The sequence below is a fragment of the Bidens hawaiensis genome, unplaced genomic scaffold, assembly GCF_021521415.1.
Source record: "Bidens hawaiensis isolate Kalapana, Puna unplaced genomic scaffold, B.hawaiensis_p1.1 tig00032410_1, whole genome shotgun sequence".
NCBI lineage: Eukaryota > Viridiplantae > Streptophyta > Magnoliopsida > Asterales > Asteraceae > Bidens > Bidens hawaiensis.
Genome location: NW_027495517.1, coordinates 80,384 through 96,568, shown reverse-complemented (window position 1 = coordinate 96,568; position 16,185 = coordinate 80,384). Strand labels below are relative to the sequence as shown.

The 16,185-nt window shown below is 36.0% G+C and overlaps 2 protein-coding genes and 1 pseudogene across 3 annotated transcripts; 1 reads left to right on the top strand and 2 right to left on the bottom strand.

The window, feature by feature from the left end:
- Nucleotides 1-5: 5 nt before the first annotated feature.
- LOC143583479 (uncharacterized) lies at nucleotides 6-1,504 on the top strand (annotated as a pseudogene). Its single transcript, XR_013144178.1, has 5 exons — nucleotides 6-86; nucleotides 170-272; nucleotides 358-483; nucleotides 588-781; nucleotides 1,395-1,504. The product of XR_013144178.1 is annotated as an uncharacterized LOC143583479 (transcript).
- A 4,274-nt stretch (nucleotides 1,505-5,778) lies between these two features.
- LOC143583482 (homoserine kinase-like) lies at nucleotides 5,779-6,920 on the bottom strand. The gene has a single exon (XM_077065778.1). It carries the CDS (start codon nucleotides 6,918-6,920, stop codon nucleotides 5,787-5,789), a length of 1,134 nt encoding a protein of 377 aa, XP_076921893.1. The 3' UTR covers nucleotides 5,779-5,786.
- Nucleotides 6,921-8,517: 1,597 nt separating this feature from the next.
- LOC143583478 (protein NUCLEOLAR COMPLEX ASSOCIATED 4-like) lies at nucleotides 8,518-14,701 on the bottom strand. The gene is made up of 15 exons (XM_077065777.1): nucleotides 14,294-14,701; nucleotides 13,694-13,786; nucleotides 12,861-12,934; nucleotides 12,694-12,755; nucleotides 12,528-12,579; nucleotides 11,145-11,245; nucleotides 10,765-10,853; nucleotides 9,925-10,026; nucleotides 9,738-9,796; nucleotides 9,478-9,652; nucleotides 9,228-9,401; nucleotides 9,035-9,134; nucleotides 8,900-8,957; nucleotides 8,722-8,827; nucleotides 8,518-8,644 (listed from the first exon to the last, which is right to left on the bottom strand). Exons 1-15 carry the CDS (start codon nucleotides 14,699-14,701, stop codon nucleotides 8,528-8,530), a joined length of 1,770 nt encoding a protein of 589 aa, XP_076921892.1. The 3' UTR covers nucleotides 8,518-8,527.
- Between the last annotated feature and the right edge of the window lie 1,484 nt (nucleotides 14,702-16,185).

Genomic DNA, 16,185 nt, shown 5'->3' with positions numbered 1-16,185 from the left:
GTTCGGGAACTGTAATTGAATTTCTTTGCGCTGCTAAGGAAAAGAAAAAGATCGTTTAGGGTTTTTGTAGCAGAGGGTGCTCCAAGGTTTGATTAAGAGATGTTATATTCTTCTTTTCTTTTTTCTTTTTACAAGCTTAAAAGCAATTAAACGAGTGATGGTTGTACAGATATCAAGGGCATACTCTTGCAAAGGAACTAGTTGCTAGAGGACTGCAGACAACAGTAATTACTGATTCTGCTGTATTTGCCATGATTTCACGTGTAAACATGGTATGCGTTTTAACTTCTTGCATCATCAACTTAACTGCTTTGCTTTCTTTTGTTTTAGTTACATTTTAGAATGTTATGATGGTAGGTGATTGTTGGGGCCCATGCTGTCATGGCAAATGGCGGTGTGATAGCTCCAGTCGGGTTAAATATGGTTGCGCTAGCGGCTCAAAGGCACGCTGTCCCTTTTGTTGTTCTCGCAGGCATTCACAAGGTAATAATACTCCCAGCACATAATTAGTATGATTTTGTACAACCTCTTTCGGTATGCTGAAGGCCTAGTTTTTGTAGTGATTGTTGTTTTTGGGCAAATGACAGTTATGTCCTTTGTATCCTCATAACCCAGAGGTGTTGCTGAATGAGCTCAAGTCTCCATCTGAGTTACTGGACTTCGGCGAGTTTTCAGATTGCATGGATTTTGGCACGGGAACCGGGTCCCCGCTTCTTCATGTTGTTAACCCTGCTTTTGATTATGTGCCGCCAAAGCTCGTCAGCCTATTTATTACTGACACGTAAGCTCACTTGTCATATTTACAGGTTTAGTTTCATATATACCCAACCAAAACTAAAATATATCATTCCTACCCAAATTTAATGAATTATTATTATTTAAAGACCATTCTACCCTCCTTTTCATTATATTTGTTTATACCCTATTTTTTATTTGGATTGTGATGATGACGATAAGCAAACGAACTGAATCGTCGTTTCTTTTTTGTATCGGTAGATAAACGAGCAGGGTATAATCGCATGATAAGCAATCTAACTCGAACCAGATAGTCGAACCAACCGTAATCACATCTGTCTCTGTCTTCATCTGCCTAGTATCGCATTAGAGCATATTATTGCATCGGTTCATCGCATCTGTTTACCGACTTGTGTTTGTTTTTGTTATAAATGAAAATAATTAAGCTAAAAATGGATAAATAACAAATTTTGAAGTTAAAGATGGGCATAAATTAGAACTTTTAGAAAAGGGTAAAATGTCCATTTTAATAAAGTGTTTTAATGAATTTGGTATCTTTCAAGTTTGTAGGGGTATATATGAAATTCTTCGATATGTGTGTGTGTGTGTGTGTGTAGTATTGCTGCATTGTTAATTAAATTCTGTTTGTTTGTTTGCAGGGGAGGGCATAATCCATCATACATGTACCGGCTCATAGCAGATTACTACTCTGCTGATGATCTGGTGTTGCAACAGAGGCCAACTTGTTGATATTGGTTTCAACGTCCATATCTGTTTTGTTTTCATTCATGAGTAAGCCAGCCAAGCCTTTGATTTTGTGTGCTCTGAAATTGCAGCAGTTTTGAAAGGAGCTGGATGATTAGGGTCAATGATAACATTTGTGAGAATGAGGTTAATTTATGTATGGTATAATGTGCTGTTTGTTTTAGATCCTTTTGTCTCTGTTTTGCAAATAAGTGTTAGTGTTGCTGGACCCAAAATGAATGATGAAAATATTATACTCAACCATCAACATTAGGATTGATGCAGATTTTCTAACACCACTTGCATCAGAATCAAGCTCAAAGAACACATCAGAATTATTTAACTGTAGTCAACTTTTTTTTTTTTTGGACCCAGATGCGGTTAAAAGAAAAAGATAATTCAAATTATTCCTCAATTGCCCATACTGAACAGATTACCCTTGACGGCTTCCAGCTTCATTTGTCTCTTACTAAATCCTGGAATTCATTTTGTGATCCCAAATGACCATTTTGCCCTTATCTATGGTAATGTTTCTTAGTGCAGGCTTTCAAACGAAACATATCAATAGTTTGGAATACAACATCAATAATCAGTTAATGATGTTTAAAACTTCCATCAGAAGAATAGCGTCATTAAACTGTTATCGATGTATAGCACTATAACTGCACATCTTCTATAACAAACTTGTCTTAACTTCCATTTTTGGCTCTTACTAACCAGTATGATCCTTTCAGAATTACTTTCTTGCTCTTTTTTTTGAACAAGGTTTTTCAGGTGCAACCTACATATCTGAGTAAAATTGTAACTGAACTATAGACCCACCCAGGAACCAGCATTGACCCACAAATGGTAAGAAAAGTCAATGCTGACCAAAAAGTCAACATTAACCAGTTAACAGCTTGACCCGAAAAAGGTCAAAGACAATAGTTCAGAATCTTTATTTAATCCATGTTTTTCAGAATGCCCAAATTGCCCCTAATAGTTCTCTGATGTGGTTGCAGTCGATTGGTTTCCACTTCTAATCTACTTTGTCTGAACTCGAGCATTTTCACCCACACGGTCAGCATTTAAGTTAGCTATTTAACCATATGTATTGTTGTCATTTAAAGTATGTATCTTCTATACTTGATCGGTTTATCAAAATTTTAACTTGGTGTGCATTATGTTTCAAAGATTGTGGCTTTTGGAGATAAAATAAAATGCAATCTATATGACATAAAAATTCAGTATGCATAAAGACATTTATGCCTAGAAATAAGTTAATGGATTAACGAGACGTATGTTATCTTGTCTTCCGAAGTGATCTGTCACGTGCCTAGTCCAAAAGTGATGGCTCCTGGTACAAAAACAAGGAACCTTTTCCATCCTTTTTTGCTTATCTGTAAGATGCTTTGAAAGTCTTAACTAATAAACAATTAGGGATGTGTAATACATGACTGATTTCTAAGTAAAGAAACACGAGAACTACAACATAAACATGTGTGCATATTGCTTTAAAAGTGATACATAAGACGGCCATACTGTAATATAACTCGGCATAACCACCTATCTTTCTCTCTCAAACTGCATGTGATCAACACAAAGTGCAAGTGTTTATTGTTGTTCTCGGGTTCTTCACTTAACACTGGTTATGCATTTATACAATCATCAGATCATAAGAAATTATAACCAATAGCCACAAAGAGGATCAACTTTAGAAGGTTTTTTGGCTTCTAATATGTTAACTTTATTGAGTATGATCATTTATTCATTTTACAGTTAAGCTGTAATTCAATAACCATTGTTTGGCCTTCACTTTATCCAATTTTACCATTTATGCTGTATTATGTTGAATTGAAAATGATAGAGCAGGTTGGTCTAGATGAACGGGCTGGGTTATTTCGTTAAGTTTTTTATCTGACGGACCCCAAAACCGAACCGGTTTGGAACCGACTGAAACCGTAGGGTCGGGACCGGTTTGGAGATTTACCGTTGGAATTAGTTTGGAAATGTCGGTTTGGAACCGATTCATCATAATCCTGTTTATAACGTTACAGCGACATATGACGGTTGGGAATCGGTTTTTGAACGTTAATGACAGTTTGAACTCGGTTTTGGCACTTTTATTTACCCATTTTACCCCCATATGCTATGATAAATATGTAGTGGTTGTTTTCATTAGTCACAACACCCAAAAACGCAAAAAGCACTCTCCAAACGCAAAAACACACTTTCATAACGCAAAACCGCACTCATTTAAAATACGTCTTCACAACTCAATATCCTGAAAAATGGCAACTGAGTCCCAAGCATCCGGTTAAGGACCTCCAATAGAAAAATTCGTACCCACAAACCGAAACTGCGATAGTTGGCAACATTATATATTAATTATGAAATTGCTTTGCTCTCCGATTGTTTTACTGCGCTTGCTGATGTTCATGTTATGGTATTTTACATAATTAGTCATTTAATTTTACTTAATGTATACTTAATATGGTAACCGTATGGATGTTTACTATTTCTTTTCTCTGCACTTTGTTAACATTTTTTTGAGTTGTGGAAGTTAACAGTTGATTTTAGTTGCTTTAAGTTCACTATTTCTTTTTCTCTGCACTTTGTTAACAAACTTAACAGATATGGGTAGATAACTCATAATTTGTATTCTTTTACGTTATGTATCTGTTATGCAATTTCATGCGTAAAAATACAATGCGTCTTATTAATGCTTAGGCGTTATATGTGAAATACTTTTTTGTCTGTGCTTTTGAGTTTGAAATTCACCATTTGTGTTCTCTTGCAGCTCTTCCGTGCGTACTGAAATTTTCTTTCAATATAAGTTTGTCTTTGACAAGGTATTTTGCATTTACAGTGCCTTTTGTTTATGTTTGAGTATTTTTATTAGTCAATTACGTCTACTGGTCTTTAGGTGTTACATGTTTTCCTGTTAGGTTACCTTTATACCTTTTCAACTTCCGTTCTCACCTTAGCCAAGTCGTTTAGGGGCGTGCACCGTTCAGTTTGTAGCCTTAACTGAAACCGAGCTGAAGTTAAAAGTTTAACAATAACAAATTTGTTGTTCTTTTCTTTTAAAGGACTTAACAAGGCTTGTTTGTTTGTAAACGTGCAGACCCAAAAATTTTAGATGTACAAAAGCTTATACCTTTTCAACTTCCGTTCTCACCTTAGCCAAGTCGTTTAGGGGCGTGCACCGTTCAGTTTGTAGCCTTAACTGAAACCGAGCTGAAGTTAAAAGTTTAACAATAACAAATTTGTTGTTCTTTTCTTTTAAAGGACTTAACAAGGCTTGTTTGTTTGTAAACGTGCAGACCCAAAAATTTTAGATGTACAAAAGCTGCCCTTTCATGAGCGTTTCTTTTTCTTTAATTAACTCGACGAGAGTGTCCTGATCCTTTTGTTTTTAAATGTGCCGACTCACAACTTATGAACGCCCTAACCTGCCCTTTCATGAGCTATTCCTTTTTCTCTTTAACGGACTTTACCAGATTGCCCCTAGACTTTACCAGATTGCCCCTGACCCGTTTGTTTTTAAACGTGCAAACCCACATTTTTTTGGTAAAACCGATCGGTTAATTTTTTCAGTACGGTTAATTCATTTACAGTTTAGTTAAGTCGAATATATATAGATTAAGAGTCTGCACCATTCAGTTTGCAGCCTTAACCCGTTATTTCACAGCGTGACCCATTTGTTTCTGAACATGCAAACCCACAATTTTTAATTAACGGCTTTAAAAACGAATCTGTTTTTAAACATGCAAACCCACAATTATTGGTTAACAGTTTTAATGACGATCGGTTATCTGTTCGGTTCGGTTAATTAATTTATAGTTCGTTACGTCTAATACATATAATTTAAGGCTCTACACCATTGAGTTTACAGCCTTTTAACCGAAACTGGCCAAAACTTAAAACTTTAACAAACAAGTTCTTTTTTTCTTAAGAATTTGACCAGATTGCCCCTGGCCCGTTTCATTTTACCTTTCGTCTATTTTTATTATCAAATATTTATCCCCTTTATTATCATCATGCATTTGCTTTATAAAGCAAATACACAAGAATCCTTCCGGATGAAATCTTTGCAATGCAAGGACAACAAAGGCAGTTAACAAATGACTTTTAAAAAAAGATGACATTTTTATTTCAAGAAACTAACTAAAAACCTGACCCAATCATCCAAGAAATCAAATGTTACATCAATGCATCCATGGTTTTCCTTGATTCACATACCAAGATTCATTATTTCACAAACAAAAAACCTTAAAAAAGCACCTCTCCCAATCATAAAATCCTCAAGATTAAAACATTGATGATCATCTTGAAACACTGCTAATAAGCCTAGCACCAACTCTGTCCAGTTTCCTGACCACAGCCAAAGCCTTCAAATTACCACCTACCATAAAAGCCTCCACCATCTTCTCCCCAATCTCTCTCCCTTTATCTTCATCATCCGTAACCGCCACCGCAGTGGGCCCCGCACCACTAATGGTACACCCGAACGCACCCGCCTCCAACGCAGCCTTCTTCACAGCCTCCATCCCGGGAATCAGCGGGGCTCGCTTCGGCTCCACTATCCTATCTGACGACAACGCCTTACCCAACCCTACACAATCCCCCTGCAACACCGCCGCCACCAACGCCCCCGCCTGACTACTGTTCCACACATGATGAGACATCGAAATCTCCGTCGGCAGCGCCGCCCGCATCTTCTTCGTTGGCGCTTCAAACTCCGGATTCACCAGCACAAAGCACAGATTTGCCTCACTCGGGAACGTCAACTTAATCAACTCCAACGGGTCGTAGCTCCGAACGAGCACAAACCCGCCCATTATCGACGGCGCAATATTATCCGCGTGGTACCCCGACACCTTCGCCTCGGACTCAAGACCCGCAAGAACCAATTCGGAAACGGGCAACTTCCCCCCAAACAACTCGTTAACCGCCACAGCCGCAGCAGCCGCGCTAGCAGCACTAGACCCTAACCCACTACCTAAAGGCAACCCCTTTTCTAAAGACAAAGACAACCCAACTGATCTAACATTAAGCATCTTCATAACAGCAATAGCAGCAATACCAGCACAATTCCAATTAGGGTTTTTACTCAATTTCTTAGCTGAATTACCTTTGCCGGTGATATCGGATATCGAAAGCTCGCCGGGTTGGACTTGTGGGTCGATTTTGAGGGTGACGTAGTCTCCGATTCCGTCAACGGCGCAGCCTAAGAAGTCAAACCCGGGTCCGAGATTGGCTACGGTGGCCGGAGCGAAGGATTTGACGGATGCGTAAACGGGTTCGGGTTCCGGGTTGGGGTTGGATGTGAGTGATAGGTTGCAGCGGAAAGGTTGGGGTAAGCGGCGGTGGGTGTTTTGTAAAAGATTAGGGTTAGGGTTACTATGTGGGAAGGTGTAATGGGTGGTGAACGTGGGTTGATGATGGCAAATCGCCATTGTTAATTACTTGCAGGTGGTGGAGGCGCAGCAAAGGAGTCTCGTTTTGAGCTTCTGTAGAGAAGTGAAGATGCTGGTGACTGCCTTTTATTTTATTTTATTTTGTCCAATGTTCTTTTTTTTTCTTTAAAATAGCAAATGCCCGGACAATCGGGATCGCAAACTAACAAATAAATCATCCTTCGAATTCGAAGAACATAACTCGTTTATTATTTTTAGTGATTCTGGCTGCCCCGGGGTAATCTAATGAAAAAATACAATTTCATATACCTACGATCGCAAATAATGATAGGTAGCCATAGCCCGTCATCATCTGTTTTCAAAACAAACCTACTGCTCGAAGGCCCAATAGACCTTGCAATTTCCTTGTTAATTGAGCTAAAGCTCGGAAATTAAATTTTGTAGGTGGCTTTATATTAGGTAAAAAAAATAGGGAATAGTTATAGAGAAGTATATATAATTGGTATATTACTGTTGTTTATTTTTAGGAAATAAAAGTTGTAATGTTGATTTTGCTGGTGCTCAACTCAACTGATTCGGTTCTTTCGGTTTGACATTTTAGTAGTCATGTTTTTTATTCTCACATGTATTTTACATTCTATTGCTGCTGGTTTTCGTTAGCTTTAGAAACTTTAATTTGTTTTCATTAGGGGTGTGAATTTACGACACAAATTGAAAATACAACACGAAGTTTTGGGGCTTGCATTTGACATAAACAGGTCTGGGTAAGTTTCAAGTCGAGCCCGTTTAGCCAAGCATGGCATGCCCGGGTTGGAACCATTGGGTTCACAGGTTGACCCGTTTAATCCATTTATTTTTATTTTAGTTTTTAAAATGATTTATGTAATAAATTAAACTGTTTGGGTATCTAAAATCAAAGCTTAAAACCTAAAAAGGGAAAGGAAGTTGACATAACATTTAATAATTAAAATGCAATCACATAAATTTGTAACTTTGTGTGACAAATTAAATTAGACGGGTATCTTACATAAATGTTAATCATGTTGTGTTAGGGTTTATGTGCCTGACATGATTTTCAGGTGCTGGTCATGTTTAGGTTCATATCAAGTTTGACCTGTTAATATGTGAACACGACCGTTAATGTGATGTTATCGATTTCTCTCGTTGCTGTGAAAACTTTTAAAACTAGCCTGTACATGCTCCCATTGCCGTTTACAAATTTTTTTCGATTTATAGGTTTGGTTTGTCAATCCTACAAAAGAGTTTTGTCATCTCATACACTTGGCATGAGTCTACCTTGAACCACGGACATGGTTTGTTTATTGAACACAAGGGGTGTGAACACTTATAAACATTATTCTCAGTCATAAACCCCTCTCTAAATCTAATTTCTAACTTTTGCATCATATGGTAACCCACAAAACATGTTTCTCTTCATAATAAACTGCTAATTGTATCCTTGTCATATCATATAACTTCAACACTCAAAGATGATAAATAATAATAAGATTACATAAATTCGTAAACAAAAAATAACACTTTGAATAGTTGGCAACATTTATCCCTCTAAATCTAACAGCATTCAACTTCCACCTCAAAAACTTCTCTTGTGATTTTGCAAAACTTGCAAGCAACCAACAATTTCTTCATTGTTTTTGTTCTTCAGATTGGAAAGTCCAACCACCAAAATCACTTTCCGAAAACAAGGAAGTCGGTATGGCCTTGTAGAAAGCCAATGGAACCTGCTTAACTCTCCTTCTCATCTGCATTCACATATGACGACAATTTATCATGGTTCTAAAACAAGAAAACATTATTACAAATATCAAATTTATATTACCTCATCTCTAAATATGGTTGCATATGAACCTGAACTAAAATCCTTTACAGCAACTTCTGTTGTTTTGGATCTAACCGTTAGATCATTCTCCAAAGACAATACAAACCTACATAAACACCAAACGTAAATACCAGCACAAACAAAGCTTAAAGTTTGCAAATAAAAAGCTATACTTTACCTAGACACCGGGGGACAGTAGTGGTGGCGAAGGGTATCAACTTCCCACAAAGAACTCCCTGCAAAAATTAAAAACTCAGTAACACGAAGACGAAAGTTTAAATATTTTCAAAAGGCTAAACGCTCTGCAACTTACTCATGGCATTGGTTTTAACAAGATCGGTTTCTTCATTGTTAAACTGATCAATGCCAGGTTTAACGCTGGTGTCATCCTTAGCTGTTTGATCCTTTTCCTCCTGCAAAAGTGCACGTCATCATCCAAGCACTATGAACTGTATGGGTGCAATCTAAATAGGATTCGCAAATATTGTCAGATCATGTTTTATTACCTGGTGAACTAAACAGTTAATCGAAGGATGCCTTCGCAAGAGATTATGGATTAGAGCAATAATAACAAGATCTCCGGAAGGAGGGACGGTTAGGGCAAGTCGACTCAGTTTCTTGGCAAATGAAGCAGCCAGATAAGCAGGAAGAAGTGGCGATTTGAGGCATGAATCAAGAAGCTGCAAAATATGGACATTTAGATAACAAGAAATTTAAAATTTACAAGTATATGTCATGAAGATAAGCAAGAGTAACCTGAAAGAACTTGGCTCTGTGTTTTGCAATGAATATAGATGGTTGAAGGAGTGCATAAAGTTTCACATAAAGATTGGGATACTCTAAACCATGTTCGGTCATAAGAATGAACAAGCTGCTAAGCGCCATCACACTTATAACGCTTCCAATGTCATAAGATTTTGTCAAAAAATCACTGCACATTAACCGCTCTTGTTAAAATAACATGCATATAAATAATGTCAGAAAAATAAATGAATATGTTTTCGTGTGGGACTTACCATAACAAAATCGGATTAGACAAATAAGGGATCACCGCCTGATGAAGAGAAACGAGAACCTAAGGATGAAAAAACAAGAATGTAGTCAAGTACCAAATAAAAGTTGTATGCTTTATGCTGTATTTTAAACACCTTGAGTGCATAATTACATGTGCACAAAAATACAACTAAATCACTACGAAGTTACCTCCTTGTACACATCAATAGGAAGTGGTAATGTGAGGAATGACATCCATGCTTTAGAAAACTTCAGCTTCATCTTTTTGGAAATTATAGTTGAAGATGGAACCTGGAATTATTAAGCAAAGAGAAACCGATGCATCATATATTGCATAAAACAGTTAAACAAATGACAAGAAAGCATAGCACCCATGACGAATACGAACAAAAGATGTTTATAAATTAACTAGCAACATGCATGTTTTGGTACCGGTTTTAACCCATAACCGAAAGTTTTGGTTATTGAAAACGCAGAACCAATCAGTATGGTTGATTTTAGGTTATCGATAACTTGTACAAATTCTGGTTATCCAGCTATTGAGCTTTTTAGGCTTCGCTTATTAGGCTTTGATAGAAGTATTCTGGTTATCCAGAACCAATCAGTATGGTTGAGCTTTTTAGGCTTCGCTTATTAGGCCAAGTCTAGTACAAATTCTGGCTTTGATAGAAGTAACAAATTTAATAAATATTTGGGCCTGAACTTTTGGATTTCACTATTAGTTAAAAGATTTTTTAACACCAAAATCTCTTTAAAAAATCAATAGCTTGTTTGACTATATATCATAACAGTTTATTCGATTTTGTAAATGTATGTATTTGAACCAATATAATCAGTTATCAAAAATATTAAAGCCGACTCATCGGTTATTCTGGTTCAATTTTTTCAGTTATGGTTCGGTTAATTGGTTTGTCTGCTCACCCATATTTTGAGCAGAAGGGGAATCATATATTGTATTTAATTTAGCAACTAAAAATTTTAATCATTAAAAAGAGTAAAAAATAACAGATCTGAAAACCAAGGACTTACATTACTGCTAGACTTCTTGTCCTTGCCATGCTTTCCTTCTGCACCCTTATTTTTCTTGGTCTCTGTTTTACTGTCTTTGTTGAAAACACCTAGCATACAAAGAACATATAAAAACAGCTATAATCTATAAACTAATATAAAACAATGAAAAGATGATGTAAGAAAGAAAACTGCAATATTTAACTCAAGAAAAAACTAGTTTAGAATTACAATAACAAGCTTAGCTTTTAATTACAAAACTTATGAACACGAGTCTGCTGGTCAATTCGTCATTGCATAACAGAGATTTTTCAAAAAGTTTGGGTTTATTGATCAGCAGTATATGAAGCTGTATGTTTAGAATAACTGAATCAGCTTTTGAGTAAAACAAGTGTCCTCACCTGATGCATTCCACATTTCAAATTCAGTTTTTTCACCAAGTTGTTGAGGTGGAGGAATCTTAGATATCGCATGATGTATATTGCGTATTAAAGCCTCCCCACTGCGGTTAAACAAGCATGCCGTTAGATTCATGTCATGCAACAGCATTGATAGCTCAAACTCACCAGAGAGAAATACTATCACAATCAACTTAACAGATATAATGACAGGTTTTTTAAAAAAATAAAGAGCTAGAAGATATATGCTCATGACCAAACTGCTAGCTGACAACGTGCGTGGGCAATTTGTATGACCTCCACGTTCTAAACTTTGAGATAGAACGAGTCTGAATGACAACTTGACAACAACCTTATGTCTTCATTACAAATCTTTTAACACATAATTCCAATTTTATATGAAAAAAAAATAATAGGTCTATATGCTCATGCGCCAAACTGGTAACTTACTGCAAGCTTGGATTGAATTGTTTTAAAAAAGAAAGAAAAAAAAAAGACTATTTTCAAGTCATATAACTGGTAACCCCTAAAAGGCATCTTTTAGACTTATTGTGTTGACATCATAATGGGACATGTGGAAGTGCTTCACCATAAGTTTTTTTAACATCCTTTGTCATGTCGTGGTCCAGTTTCAGAGACTTAATACTATATTCTCTAAACACGTGAAAACAGGATCTTAACTTTGGAACTGCGTCCATGTCCCCCCTAACTGTGGTTCCTAAAGCCAAAAGAGTAAATGCAATTTTTTCCTATAAGCTTCATGTTAACTGGAAAGTTATGAAATTATAGAGAACACATTATCGAAAGTAATGCATGATTTAGTTATACTTTTCCACATATATCACGTACAGAGAACATCTATGCAGCATGTAAAAAAGGTAAATGAGCATCAAGCCCACATATATCATAAATAACATGACATTATAAAGAAATTAATAGACCCATAGAGAACACCTAACACCTGTTAAATTGGTAGCTATCATTGACAGGATATGAGAAATTTTAGCTGAACAGTAAACCAATTTTTTTAGCTTATACAAAGTACATGGAGATCATTGGATATACTTTTGTAACAAACTATGCAGGTTGGCATGCCCTAGTATTATATCATTATATTAGATCAAACTTCAGGTACCACTTATTATCAACACATGCAAATCTCTGGTACATGTTACAAATGATTTGAGTGGCCTAATCCGCGTATCACAATTTAATTGATCATAAGAGAATCGCATTAAATGGTATAATGCAATTGCACATACATCATTAGAAAGCTATAACCTTTGTCCATATCATAGCCCATAAAATTAAATTCACACACAAGTAAATATATGATCACATGCTAATTTTGGAAGTAACATGCTTAACTAGACAGCATACACCAACCTGGCTCTTGTCTGACTTCCCTTTTCAGAATCTGCATTCTCAGATTTAACATCTGGTGTAAAAAAAAAAGTCAAAATTACTCGAAGACTCGTGAAATCAGTGATGAGAGACTGAAAAAATTGTTAAACTATGTAATAAAAGCATCAAAAGGAATGTGCAGGAGTACCAGAGCTTTTGTTGACATCAAGTGTTCTAATTAGCTTCTCAATACTTATGTAAGTAAAATAACTGTCACAGAAAAAGAGTTGAATATCACTAAAACAGTTATTATTAGGATATAAACAGAAAAGAAGAAAGAATCTACTTTGTTCATAAAAAATTAAATCTTTTTACCAGACATCAGTGTACTTGAAATATTTTGATACAAGCAGATCTAACAACGTATCAGCCTCCTCAATGGAGTAAACCTATAAAGCATTAAAGATGTCAAATAATAAACAAATTCTAGTACAAAGAAACCATAATAAAAAAAATAAAAAAATGTTGTCAAGTATTTAAAAATGATAAGAGAACAAAAAACCCCCTCCATAACTCTACCGTATTATTAAAACGACTACTTTCAGACAGATGATACACTTGAATGATAAAGTTTCTTTTATTTATGTTTTGTTCTAGCTTTCAAAAAATTATGGACCATTGGTAGTTATTTTGTTTATTTCAGTTTTCTTGTTTAGGAAGTTCATAACTTTACAGTTCATGGATACGAGCGTCTACAAAGTGCATAGCGACTATATATCCAAATAACCTAAATAAAGACAGCAACTTATCAAATGAAATTCTATTTTCAATTCTTTTTTTTATACATTTTCTCCTTTATCCTATCAATTGCCAGATTAAGATGTCCTAACAGGACGATCAATCATTTATCAGTTTAAGGAAAGGATTTTAAGGAGTTGAAGTGCATGCATCTCTTATTACTTTATTAGTATGGAAATGAAGAGTGAATAACTCCCTATACTAATTTTGCACCACCTATACAAAGCCTATGCCTCATGTTCTAGACTTTTTGTAATAGTTATGAGTAAATTACTTTGAACTATCAAACAACTGTTCTGTTCTCTTTACTGTATATAGATTATTTATAAATAAATAACTACCACCATGACAAAATAAATAAAACACAAATTGCATTAATAAGGAGGGCAAGAATAAGGTAACAAACTGACCATGGTATGAATAAACTTATGGTAAATAGAAGAATGAAACTTCCCTGCATTTCCAACCTTTACACACTCCATCAAAGTATCCACCACCACTTCCTAAATTCCCAAATCATTCAGCACCATAATAATTATTAAAAACACACACACACACACAGTTAAAGATTGCAATTACGAGTGTGAAGTTCTGACACGACATGAATGCAACAAAATTCGTGGGTTTTGTATAAACAGGTTCGGGTCAACCCCGCGTTTAACCCACTTATATTCACTTTATTTATTTAAAATATGTTTAATGTAATTTGGTTCGGTATTTCATACCAAAATTTAAAACTAAAAACGAAACTAATATAAGATATTATCATTAATTATTATTAAAAATGCAACTTTCACATAAATTTGTATGCTTTATTGTAAAAATTTTTACTTTAAAGTTTAAAAATGTGAAACAAATAGAAATAAAAAGAAAAACATTTGGGCCAAACCGTTCGTGTTCAGGTTCCCATTTCTCACACAATTTCCCTATTTTGGTCGGGTTAAACCCGCGAACACGACCCAATTAGCACCCCTAAATTCCAATCCAAAGACAAGAGAACTTATAATTACCCTTAGAGCTTCTTCAGACAGCTTTGAAGAAACCGACAACCGAATCAGAAACTGCACAAACTCATCGAACTTGGCCCGCAGCCAAACCCGGTAAACTGATTCCGGGTCTTGGGTTGGTTTGGCGGAAGAGGCCGGGAGGTCGTTGAGGAGCGGAGTGAAGAATGATTGAACTGAGAGAATTGATTCGATGATGAATTCGGGCGGAGAAGATGAAGATGAAGCCGGGTTGAGGAAGTTGAGGAGGACTGGGAGGTTGTTGATGTGAGACCGGTTTGACAGGAGCTGTTGGCCTAGGCTTCTTACGTCGGAGAGACAGAGATCGTGGGTTTTGCTCTTTTGTTTGTTGGGTTTGGTTGATTGTGTGGTCTTTCGTTTCTTAGATGAAGCTTCTTCAATGGACGACGCCATTGATGATTTGCAGCACAGAAACCTACCTCAAGGAGCAAGACAAGATAATATAATAATAACAAAGGGTTTAACTGACGACTTCAATTGGGCCTCTGGGCCTAACACCATTTTATAGTTTTACCAATTTTTTAGATCTATCAGGAAAAAACCTTTTTAAAACTAAAATTTCTTAACCGGTTTTTGGAATATCAGTTACTAACTGTTTAACCATAAATAGTTATTGGTTAAACGATCAAAACTAGTTATTGTTACTTTTTAACCAGTTTTTAAGTGAAAATCCCTAACATGTGTAACTTAATGACTGGTTAACCGGATAATAACCTTTGTTCGGTTAACCGTTTTATCTTTTACCGTGGCCGTTTTGCTTACAGTTCGGATTCAGATTGTGTTGGGTTTACGGGTTATGTCAAGGCGAATTAATCAACCTGACTGTTTTAGTTTGTTTTTCCATAACCTTAGATTGTGGTTTAGCCTCGAATATTTTTTAAAACGGGATCGAATCGAATTGTAATTTATCGTCAATGGAAGAGAGATTGAATTTAAAGAATGCAATTTGTTGAGTGAGTACCTTGAGTCGAGTTTTGATGAACGAGGGTTTCTTATGGACTAGCCGCTGAATAACTCAACTCACATCGAGTTTTGGTCAACGACTTCGGGACTGCTAATGAAAGTGCTAAAAAATTTTATTTAATAAGGTTTCTTATTGGGCTTCTATACCAGGCTTACATAAAACATAAAAATGGGGCTGAAACGAATACGGGTTAATGGGTTATTTCATATACCTCGCATGCTTGCCAATTTTGTTAAAACAATTTTTTTTATTCGTTGAATCATGCCATTCTCTTTCTCCTTTCTCCTTCTAATTTAAGTGCATATAATATTTCTTTTGAAGGTTCTTGGAAATCTTGTAATTTCGACACAGGTATTAAGAATTCTAAAAAACGTGCCTTGACACGTCATCAAGATAATTTATAAACCAGGCCATTATACAATACTGTAACATCAATGGTATGTTTAGTTGAGAGTTTTTGCGACGACTTCATGCTTTTAAGAAAAAAAAATTTACTCAATAAAAACCATTGTTTGGTTGAAGGGGCTTGAAGCATTTAAGCTATGAGAAAAAGCTTCATATTGGAAAGCTCCTACTAGTAGCTAGGGATGTTCAAAACCGGATATCCGAAAATTCGGATATCCGAACTTCGGGTATCCGGTCCTTTCGGGTAGTGGATTTCACTATCCGAATCCGAATCCGAAATTTCGGATATCCGATCGGATAGTAAGTCGGATATCCGAAATTCTAAATAATAATAATAATTCATTTCTATAACTCCATTGCTTCGGAAAGTCCAAGAAATGTTTGTGTACAGCAATATACTTCTGTACATTTGCGGCTAACCACCACCACTCATCATAAAAGCATAAACACAGCCGGCCAAAGCTATGAACCCTCGATCAACACAAACAACCGTCGCTCGTGAAGAATC

Coding starts and splice junctions, on each gene's coding strand:
- LOC143583482 (XM_077065778.1), bottom strand. CDS start 6,920: ATGGCGATTTGCCATCATCAACCCACGTTCACCACCCATTACACCTTC.
- LOC143583478 (XM_077065777.1), bottom strand. CDS start 14,701: ATGGCGTCGTCCATTGAAGAAGCTTCATCTAAGAAACGAAAGACCACA. Junction 11,246..12,527: donor GGAAGTCAGACAAGAGCCAG/GTTGGTGTATGC, acceptor GTTTAACCGCAG/TGGGGAGGCTTTAATACGCA. Junction 9,653..9,737: donor TCTAATCCGATTTTGTTATG/GTAAGTCCCACA, acceptor GTTAATGTGCAG/TGATTTTTTGACAAAATCTT.